Below are 11,787 nucleotides of genomic sequence, written 5' to 3' on the forward strand. Positions count from 1 at the left end.
ATGCCTCAGACCATTTCAGGTACCGATTTATTTTTATTTAGTAATATTGAATATCCAAGTCATAAATTATCTTACTATATAACAAAAATATGCACACAGGATCTCAAGTATCATATGCTTGTTTTTTTTTCAAACAATAAAATGTAAATATTAAAAATGTAACCAACTGAAACCTGAAAAATAACTGTGAAACTAAAATTGATTAACAGGTAACTGGTAAATATATCATACTTAATCTAAGAATGTATTAGGAAAATTTGGCCAATCATGAACAACAACAAACATCTTGTGCCAAGAAGTTATCTGATTTTTTTAAAGTTGTTAGACTTACCTCATTTTGTCCCAAAGCAGGCAAAAAAGATACCATTCTAGTAATAGGAAATGATTTTTTGGTTGCTTCAGGAGTTCCCAAAAATTTCATGAAATATATTATATAGCATGATACTAGAATGGTAGTGTATAAAAGCTGCAAAGAAAAATAATTCATATAGGTTTTATTGTCAACACAGCAATGCAACAACATTCTTATTTGAACAGCAACAAAAGAGTTGGCAACATTCAAAAGTCACGCAATGACATCCACTCTGATCCTGCTTAAGGATCAACACGGTGAGGCAGATGCCAAGGGCCACAGGATGCAAGCAGTATGACTTTTCTCTAGTGGGAACCTATCAACCTCAGTTTTCAGTTCAACCTCATGTGTATTTGTGAGCACTCACCTTAACTTGGGCCAAGAAATTTAAGATGAGGGGAATGCTGTAAATAGGAAATTTAATGCTGAATTAAATTATTTTCAAGGCTAACCCATCCCCTATATTCATCATACCTCCTTGGCAAGTAACACTAACACTTCTGCATAAGACACAAACTTTCCATCCATACCAATTATCCATCATGCTAAATTAAAAGTTATATGTGCCTAGCGTGCACAGGGATATAAATATATTTGCTTGTGAACACCATTAATCCACATGTGACTTAAGGAAAACATGCTAATTTCTACAACCAATTCATATGATAGAACCAATAAATGGAAATAAAGCAGGGAGAAAATTGTACCTGAGCCAAAGAAAAGATATAGAGTCCCCAGTGTGGATACAAAACTACTAGAAGAACTGTCAAAAAGCATTTGCAAATGATTGACAAACTCTCAGCAATCACCTGTAAAGAACATACAAAGATCTTATCAGAAACTCAACTTCCTAATACTTATGTGTCAGATTCAAAAACTATGGAATCCAGAATTCTCATATTGAAACTTTTCTACAAATATGCAGCTCTGAAAAGCCATGAATACTTTCTATAAGAGCAGAAACTTCTCAAACTACATTTTTTCTTTAGGATGAAACTTTTCACTTGTTTGGGTATCCATATCCTCTGTGCCAAAAACAATGAATTGAACCTCAATTAAATTATTCTTGCTTTGTTTCAGGAAAATCAGTTATCAGGATTAAAAATCCTATATATTTCAGTTGAGTATGTAGTTGAGTTGAGTTCATCACTCAATGATGAACAGGTAAAGCAATGCTATGGAAGAAATCTTGTAGTCCCAAATGTTTCCATGTCTGCAATGATGGCTCTCTATTTTAAACAACACCATCATCAACTTTGAAAGGGAAAGGAAACTAATAAAAACAATTGCCAGAGATGAAAAGGAAGAATCTTCATGTATTTCATCGTTATGCAGATGTGGCTTCTGCAAGACTACCTCTGTGTAAACCTCATTTTGTCAGTGCAACAGCACTTCCGCCACTTCTGCTTAGCCAGTCTAGTGTAATGGTTAAGATGCTGACTAGAAACCAAGAGACTATGAATTCTAGCATGAGACCAGAGGTGTGACTTTCTCAGCCCAACACATTTCACGGTGTTATTGTTGTGAAAAAAATAAGAAACAGAAGAATTATGTACATAATGTACATACATTATTTTGAACTGTACAAAAATAAAAGGTGATGTTATTATCATATACATAACAATGTGAAATTAAAGCTGCCATTTCTTTAGCTGATGTTGGCCTTCATTCATATCAAGTTCTTCCCAGGCTGTCATAATCTATATGTGCAGATCCAAGCAGTGTGGCTTTTTGTTTCTGACATTGGAGATTTTATCAACAGGCAGATTTTCTAAATATTGTCCAAGGCTTTTGGGTATAGTACCCAATGTGCAATAACCATTGGGACAATCATTGCCAGTTTATGCCATAATCCTTCAACTTCAATTTTCTGATCTTGAACTTGTGATTATTTTGTAACTTTGTATTATGTATGGTTCATTCACAGTCAGCCAGATATTCAGATTTATTGTTGTTGATGTGGTTATTATTAATTATTTCATCAATAAGACTAATGCATTTAAGTTAATAAGTATAAGTATAATCTTTATTGTCATTGTACTTAAATACAACGAAATTGGTTATGTAGGTTAATGTAGGTTAATCAATAAATCAATACTTTACCTATAAGAAAATTTCAGAATATATGTCAGAATAAAGATTTTTTAACTTCAGACCTCTGTTCATTTCTATAATTTTAAAAGAAGCAAGAAATACAATTTCATATAGTTTCACTAACCTTTAGCCGTACAAGTAAATGTATTTGAGCTAAAACCCAAAAAGGTTCACCCAGGAGTTCAATCACAGCGGAAAGACAAAAAGCAAGTACTCCGAAATTATAATAAGGAACTGCATTTTTGTTAGGAACTTCAAGTATATCTAGCCAGATCCAGCCCAGGAACACACACCAACATACGCCCAAAGGAACTCTACAAAAGTTAAGAAGATAAACCATTAAGCCAAAATTAATAACTTGCTCTTTTCTCTCTTCAGTGTGAATTCTTAGGAAAAAAATCTGCATCCAGTTTTAGCAAACCAAGAGTAAGTACAATAAACTTTAAAAGTACATGCATCTGTTTTTTCCTACATCTGCAGAAATAAATTATTTCTGTAGTTTAATTACAATATTTCTTGGAATGCATTACAACTTAAAGTGTTTTTGCATACATAGTTATTTGGGAAATCTATTCTTTTCATCCTGTGCTTCAGGGTAGGAATGTTCTTTGGAAACTAATAACCCAATACAAAAAGCAAAAAAGGAACAGTACGAACAGCAAATTTTGCAGGTGTTATATGCAAATATGCATGAATGTGAATACAGACAAACACACACGCACAAGCAGCTTGCCTTCAGAAGTTGTGAATGCCCCAACACTGGAAGTCTTTAAGAAGATGTTGGATAGCCATCTGTCTGAAATGGTATAGGGTTTCCTGCCTAGGCAGGTGGTTGGACTAGAAGACCTCCAAGGTCCCTTCCAACTCTACTATTGTATTGTATTGTATTGTATTGTATTGTATTGTATTGTATTGTATTGTATTGTATACTGCATTCAGTTCTGGTCGCCACGATGTAAAAAAGATGTGGAGACTCTAGAAAGAGTGTAGAGAAGAGCAACAAAGATGATTAGGGGACTGGAGACTAAAACATATGAAGAACGGTTGCAGGAACTGGGTATGTCTAGCTTAAGAGAAAGAAGGACTAGGGGAGACATGATAGCAGTGTTCCAATATCTCAGGGGTTGCCACAAAGAAGAGGGAGTCAAACTATTCTCCAAGGCACCTGAGGGTAGAACAAGAAGCAATGGGTGGAAACTAATCAAGGAGAGAAGCAACTTAGAACTGAGGAGAAATTTCCTGACAGTTAGAACAATTGATCAGTGGAACAGCTTGCCTCCAGAAGTTGTGAATGTCCCAACACTGGAAGTCTTTAAGAAGATGTTGGATAGCCATCTGTCTGAAACGGTATAGGGTTTCCTGCCTAGGCAGGGGGTTGGACTAGAAGGCCTCCAAGGTCCCTTCCAACTCTACTATTGTATTGTATTGTATTGTATTGTATTGTATTGTATTGAATAGAGCATGCTTTTGTTTCTTCGCTCACTGAAAAAGCCAAGGCACGTATATTTCTTTGACTAAATCAGAGTATTATATAAAAGATCTAGTCTTTCCTACCAGCACTGACTTTCCAAAGTTTATTTAACTTTGGAACATTAGCATTGAAAATTGGTGATTGCTTTTTTTTCCCAGGCAGTAAGGCAAGAATTATTTCAAAGCAAATCATTCTCATGCAAGAGCTGAATAGCAGCTTTTCTCAATTTCTCAAATGTGGTTTATGGAGATGTGGTAATTAATATATGCAATTAGAATTAAATTAGAATTAGGTAAATTAAATTACCTAATTAAATATGAGGTAATTAATATATGCAATTAGGATGAAACTATTACAGATAAACTAAGATGTAATTTAGGTAAGTATTAAGTCCCTTAACAATTTCATAGCCTACCTTGAGGAACTCAACTGCCTGTTTCTCCATGAAATCATGACTTCAAAAACAAGCTCCTATACCTTTTCAAAAGTTCAAGCAACATTGCAGAAGAACTGCAGAAGAAAGTAACTGAAATGTTCAAATGAGTAATTTAAACTTACGTTAGCCATAACAGATTAAATGTTTGTGTCCAGTTTCTCCTTGAGCTCCCACTCAAGCAAGCTTTACGGAATGCTTCTCTGGCTAAGAAAACTATTGTTGAATAAAGCAGCGTCAGTCTAATATTTTGGGAGGAAAGGGGAAAAAGAAAGAAAGAAAAGAGGAATTTCAACAATTGATCATTTTATTATATTATTAATATAATTATATTAACTATATAACTATTATAATTATCAATAATATGTATCAAAGGAGATTTGATTACTTAGGGGTTATCAATTGTGCACTCACCCAGGTTCACATGCAACCTGGTGAGAGTCATAAAATGTTATGGAAGTTGTGTCAGACACAAACCAGGCATTTGAAATTTTAATAAGCTCATAAGTCATTTACCACCTGCTTCCTATTTTTAACAGAGGAAATATGAACTGCCCAATATGTATTTTCAAATTACTTAGGTTTCAAAATATTTAAGTTTTAATCTTTTTTAAAATTAACATTTTAATTAATCTTTTATAAATACATAGCTTTTAAAGAATTCTTAAATTTACAGTGGTTGTTAAAAATCTGAGATGATATCAAAAATTTCAGTGAAGTTTTTTCTATTTTACTTTGCTTTCATATATTTTGTGAATTGGGAATCTCATTTCTGCAAAATATAACAGATAATAATAATAATAATAATAATAATAATAATAATAATAATAATAATAATAATAATAAACTTTTATTTCTAGACCGCACCCTTTCCTAGGCAGGACTCGGGGCAGTGTACAGTCATGTTAAAACCATATACAAATACATAGACATGAACGTAGACGTAGACATAAACGTAGACGTAGACATAGACGTTTAATCTATATTCATGCTTGGTAATGATCCCCAAATGTTAGCTTAAGTTTCTTTTCTCTGGATCTTATCTAAGTTATATTTAAATGTTATACTGTTTCTTAGTAACACTATTAATTACAAAAAATATAATCTTACAATATTTTACCATTTTGTATGCAATTGTAACTCACATAGTATCAAGAAAGTGGAAATAGTTTTTATTAATTTATACCACAGATTTATATATATATTCTCATTGTTTATTTTTCACCTGCCTAAAGACAAGTTTCTTGAAGGTTTTGTAGTAAAAATTAAAATCAGGAAATATACAAAATGAAAATCATAAAGCAAAAGCAGAGAGAAAATATTATTCAATATTTTCTCAGGTCTCTTCTGGAGTTCTATTCTTTCAGCTGTAATTTAAAATAACCACAGATAAAGAATAGTACATTAAAGCACGAGTGTCAAACTTGCGGCATCACATTGACGTGATGTATCGCGATATTTTTCCCCTTTGCAGAGCTGGTGTGGGTGTGGCCTGTGCATGACACATTCAGCCCATGGGCTGTCAGTTTGATACCTCGTATTAAAGTATCACTATGTCTGCATCAACTTACACAATAGCACTCTTTTAAAGGTAGAAATATATTTTGGACATATGACTGTTATTTTTCAGGCAAGGTTTTTGTGAATTAAGGGAAGGTAGAAAAACTAATATATTTGGCAATACCTGGTGTGCAATTAAACCCAGTATATTTCACATTTTGAAATAATAAAAATGCGACAAAATTTCATTTCATTTCAAGAATAATTCAGAACTACTGAATACCTATTAAAATCAGGAGTAACTTTGGAAAAATAACATTTTCAAAACCACTAGATATTTACATAATTTAGAGGTGAAGGCATTTATTCAAAAAACTAAATCACAAACTCAAATTTGCATTTATACATGAGTGCAGACATTGATTCATCCAAACAATTCAAAATATGTACTTGCAGAATCATGCCAAGCAGCAGAAAATTAAGTAATTTATCCAAATTTATTCCAGAAAGAAATTAGAGAGCAAGCTATTATAACCATTAATATGTCATGTTTTTATAAAATGATGATTTATTACCTTACATTCACAAGACCAATTATTTCTTTTGATACATAACGTAAAGTAAAAGCATTTAAGCCAAACGTAATTAGCCGGAATAGCACCTGCAAAAAGAAAAGTGAAATTATTCCAACATTAACTTTCAGACTGTAAGATTTCAACATTTGTTTGTTTAGATTTTTGCCCTATCTTTTGTTCAGAATTTCATCTTAACACTATGATCTTATTTCCACTAAATAACAGTAAACCCTTCAATTTGTCATCACTCAAGAAGAAGGATTGTTTCCTTCTTCTAATAGTGGAAGTTGGATACTCCAAAAATGCTGCCTATAAACTTTTACTACAAACTCAGTAATAACTCTCCAGATAGTTATATTTCATTTATTGATTATACATGTGAGAGCAAGCCCTTATAAGGGAGTTAAGTCTAATTAACGTTCTCACCTTTAGATTTAATCACACTTATAGCATATGAAACACTTTATAATAAAACTTTTATTAGTTTAATTTGTAATATTACCAACATTCATCAAAATAAAATCATTAACTTGCATTACCAAATAAACCTTACAGCATGGAAAAGAGCAATCCTACTGTATTGTAGGATGTAGAACAGAATGGTAAAATCTGAACATAATGAAAAGCTTTTGCAAAAAGGTATGAGCATTATTATTAGCTTTTATATGAAGTTCTATATATGGCAATAGAAAATAATTACACACAATATTGTAATTACACCTTGGCTGTAATGATTCTTAATTTATTGCCATGCAGCTACTGAACTATGCTGTTTGTTCAGATTAGAGTATAACCCAATCTGTAGGGCAATGCTTTAGCCTTTTCAGGATGACTCTCCATCAGTTGTTTAAAGCTGAGTCTGTCTCTATTACTTGTATCAAAGAATTCTTCTATTTAATAAGAGTCCTTTTTTCCTGGGTTAGCCCTACAGATTATAGGCAGCAGCAGTTTTATGGAAATAGCTCGATTTGATTACCGTATTTATCGGCGTATAACATGCACTTTTTTCCCCGAAAAATAGGGGGCAAATGATGTATGCGTGTTATACGCCGATATAATGTTAAGAAGCCATGTTTTTACAGTATTAACAAGTACCGCAGTGACGTGAGGAGGAGAGACTGGCTGAATATTCTCTCCTCTCCCCGACACCCGACTAAAACGCTTTCTTTCGCCCGCGGAAGAGCTCGGGCGGGCGAAAGGAAGCGCTTTAGACAGCGGGGTGTGGGTGAGAGGAGGAGAGAATGGATGAGCCGTCTCTCCTCTCCCCGACACCCGACTAAAACGCTTTCTTTCGCCCGTGGAAGAGCTCGGGCGGGCGAAAGGAAGTGCTTTAGACAGCGGGGTGTGGGTGAGAGGAGAGAATGGATGAGCCGTCTCTCCTCTCCCCGGACTCCCGACTAAAATGCTTTCTTTCGCCCGCGGAAGAGCTCGGGCGGGCGAAAGGAAGCGCTTTAGACAGCGGGGTGTGGGTGAGAGGAGGAGAGAATGGATGAGCCGTCTCTCCTCTCCCCGGACTCCCGACTAAAAGTTAATTAAAAAAAGTTCTGAGCTACCCTTATTTTGCTTCAAAGTTCTTTATTTGAAATTTAAATTTTTTTCCTGAAATTTCCCTCTTAAAATGAAGGTGCGTGTTATACGCCTGTGTGTGTTATACGCCGATAAATACGATATTCCAGACATGGAAGCTCAACAGTGTAGCTGCAAGTCATGCACAAAATACACAAAAGTGTGGGGGGAGGAGGGGACGGGAGGGACTCTGAAATAACCTCAATGGAGGAATGCCTGATGAAGATGATAAAACTTGCAGAGATGGCAAAACAATTTGCTTAATTAAAGTAAAATCAATAACTATATTTATCAGTAACTGGAAAACCCTTCTGGCCTTTCTGCTGTAAAAAGAAAAAAATGAACTTGTGATTTATGAGACCGAGAATGAGAAAGAATAGTTTATGGGAACAAGGAAATTATGAAATAATCTTAGAGAGGGTAAATATAAAGGCATTTATACCACTGTGAAAAGATCATAAGATAATCTTTATATTCTTTTCTTTCTTTCACATTATTCTTCCTTATTTTGTTTCTTTTCTAATATTTGCATTTTTATCTTGCTAAAATATTCTTCTATAAAATTGTGTGTGTGTATGCACATACACACACACACACACACTATATGCACAAAAATGAAAAGCCTCTGAAATAGCCTCAATGGAGGAATCCCTGAATAAAATGCAGAATAAAACTTGCAGAGATGGCAAAACAACTTGCTTAATTAAAGCAAAATTAATAACCACATTTATCAGTGACTGGAAACCCTTTATGTGTATGTGTGTATGCATGTGTGCGTGTGCACACATCCATCCATCCACTACATACACACGTGCATGCACTCACACATACACCTACATACACACCACATACACATACATACACACATATACTCTACATTTCTTGACATTAAATGAATCACTAGGAAGAATATCAGGGAAAATGCTTACCTTTTGAATGCATGTATCACTACATCCACTTATGGTACCTATCCCATTGTCAATTGTGACTAAAATGATAACATGAGATCATAAGAACTTTACCCAATTCTCTGAAATGAGAACCATTTGACTCTTTGCATTGAATTGAAGATTAAATAAATTAGCTATTCAATGTGAGAAATAAAGAAAACAAGAGCATAAGAAGAGACAGGAACAGCTCTAAATCCAATAGTAAGTATTTATCCAAAGAATGTGATGCCGACAAGCAAATTTCTCTTAGGCATACATTCTTTGTTAGGCCTTACATATTGTGCCATTTGCCATAAATGTTTTTATGGTATATAAATAACTATTCAGTTATTTCAACAAATAGTTTTTATGAAGTATATTTTCAGATTAAATTCAAGTGATTTCTGGGAAATGTCAAATATGCAGATGACAAAGAGATAAGGGAAACCAAAGCATCTTAGAGGACAGTATCAACATTCAGGAGAATGATGACAAACTGAACAAGAAGCAGAAATCAGCAAGATGAAATTCAATAGAAAAGCAATACAGAACAGCTGAACAGGAAGGGGAAAAAAACCCTCAAATATAGTGTATGCAGGGGAGACTATATAGGCCGGCAGTATAGACAAAAAGGACTTGATGTCTTGATGAATCGTTTTAGGAATGACACTGAAAACTAGAATGTATCCATTGGAGACTCAAAGGCACTTTATTCAAAAAGCAACTGGACTTTCTTGGGGGCATTTGAAAATGTTTTGCTTTTCACCCAAGAAGCTTCTTTAGTTCTAACTGACTGTTGGTGAATGACTGTTGTAATACGTCCAGAGTCAATGGATATGAGATGGATGGCAAACAATTTTCATAAATAAATAAATATTTCCCCACCAAGAGAGTTCAGTTGCCTTTTGGAAAAAGCACCTCTGGGACAACCGTGACCTGAATGATTCAGAATCTCAATAGATATATATTCAAGAGGAGAATAATTATGATGTGAAGGGCATCATGTCCTGGAACAGTGGGGGAATGTTGAATATGTTTATCCTGGATAAATATTCTGGGCACGCATAATAGCTATTTTCAAGTCTCTCTCTCTCTCTCTCAAGGGCTGTCCCACAGAAGACAGGGCAGAACTGTTCAGAGTTGTTCCAGGACACAAGTAACGCGAAGTTTAGATTACAAAGTAAGTTTCAGCTGATCATCAAAATAATTTCTTAAAGAGATGTTCAACAATGAAACAGGCTGCCCTATGAGGTGGTGGGCTCTCCTTTCCTGGCAGTGTTTAAATGGAGGCTGGATAGCCATCTATCTGGGATGCTATCTGGAGCAGTGGATTCCTGCAGTGGAGAGCAGGTTGCAGTAGGGAAAAAAAATCATTTCCAACATTTGGATTCTTAACGATTCACCAACCGGAAAGACTTCGGTCACACATGCTACGAACAATTTTTGAAACTCCACTGATTTTTGCCTATTGAAGTCACTTTGCCTCCCGGCTTCTCCAGCAGCTGATGGACGTGTGTGGACGCCGTTCGGCTTCTGTCCACTTAAACGGGAGCTTGAGATTCACCACCTCTCCTGTAAAGAGCCAGTTCGAGAAAGGAGAAGCCGGCAGCCGGCAGAAGAGGCGGAAAGAGAGCGAAAGGGCTGCTGCTTGCGCGCCCTCTGATCTCCATCCCCGCTTTCCCATCTTCTGGGGCGGGTACCTGCAAGAGGGCGTTGGAGGAAGCCAGCTTGGCAGTATCCCTGAGCACGTCCTGGGAGCCCATCTTCCCCGGTACCGTCCCGCCATCCTTCGCGCCCATGCAAAACGATTCTCCGTGCGGTCCTTCCGACCTTTTTGCCTTCCCTCGCTGGCTGCCTTGTCAGAGGAGAAGCAGCCCGTGGCTCCTCCCCGTCGCGCTCGGATCCCGTCAGCCGCAGAGGGAGGACGAGAAGGCGGCGGCATTGGCGCTTGTTCCACCTAATCCGCTGCCGAAACCGTTGCGCTGCCCTTGCCTTTTTTCTTCACACCTGCAGATTCACACCTGCAAAACCGGGAATCCAGCTGAGAAGGCTCGTGCCGCGGAAGGCGCTCCTTCTCTGAACTGGCCGGTTGTCTTGGGCAGGGGTGTTTTTGCGGCGTTGTTTGCCGCGGTAAGGTGGAGGGGAGGCTGGTTTCCCTAGTCCTTATTCCCCAGTCCTATCTCGTACTGGGAATAAAGATCGGGATTTGGGATGAGTTGCCTCTCCACTGAGTTTGCGGCCACTACCTGCTACTGATGTTTTTCTAGTTAGACGGCTTTCTTTGAAATGGCCTATACGCCTAAACGTGGCAAAGGTTAATCTTATGCATACTGCTCCCAGGCAGCTTAAACGGAAACAGATTTTATTGCTCTAGTATTCATGCACATATAAACATGCAGAATAACAGAGTTGGAAGGGATCTTGGAGGTCTTCTAGCCCAGTGGTGGGCAACCTTTTTTTTCAACTGAGCCAAATCTTGCCAAAACCACGATTGAAATTTATTTTGAGAGCCGCATTTTTAAAACCGAAAATACATAGGATGGTACACTGTTTTTAGTTTCAATAAGTTTTTATTGAGAATATTCTGCATGCAAGTATCCACATAGGTCGGGAGGATACAAATAACACAACTAATAAAACAAAAACTTTAGAACGATATTATTTATCGATAACGTTAAATTCCGTAAAATTTGCCTTACAATGTAGAGAAAATTACATCCTGACAATGACTGACAAAGTCACAACCACTAATGTGAACATTGGCCTTGCATTTCCTTGGATAGTTTGAGTAAGTCAGGTTTGTATGTTGTTGTTTTTAATTTCATCTCTCTCCCCCACTTTCTCTTTTTCTTTCTCTCTCTCTCTCT

The 11,787-nt window shown here is 36.3% G+C and overlaps 1 protein-coding gene across 1 annotated transcript in view; it reads right to left on the reverse strand.

The window, feature by feature from the left end:
- The window catches only part of RFT1 (RFT1 glycolipid translocator homolog), a 32,234-nt gene extending 21,449 nt beyond the window's left edge, over positions 1–10,785 (reverse strand). The window contains exons 1-6 of the mRNA XM_081935879.1: positions 10,621–10,785; positions 6,426–6,511; positions 4,476–4,592; positions 2,571–2,760; positions 1,060–1,161; positions 332–466 (exon numbers count right to left, since the gene is read on the reverse strand). Coding sequence (XP_081792005.1) covers positions 332–466; positions 1,060–1,161; positions 2,571–2,760; positions 4,476–4,592; positions 6,426–6,511; positions 10,621–10,719 — 729 coding nt within the window. The 5' untranslated portion in view covers positions 10,720–10,785. The remainder of the gene's footprint in view (positions 1–331; positions 467–1,059; positions 1,162–2,570; positions 2,761–4,475; positions 4,593–6,425; positions 6,512–10,620) is intronic.
- Positions 10,786–11,787: the final 1,002 nt, after the last annotated feature.

This window comes from Natrix helvetica, assembly GCF_964273705.1.
Source record: "Natrix helvetica genome assembly, chromosome: 1".
NCBI classification, from domain to species: Eukaryota; Metazoa; Chordata; class Lepidosauria; order Squamata; family Natricidae; genus Natrix; species Natrix helvetica.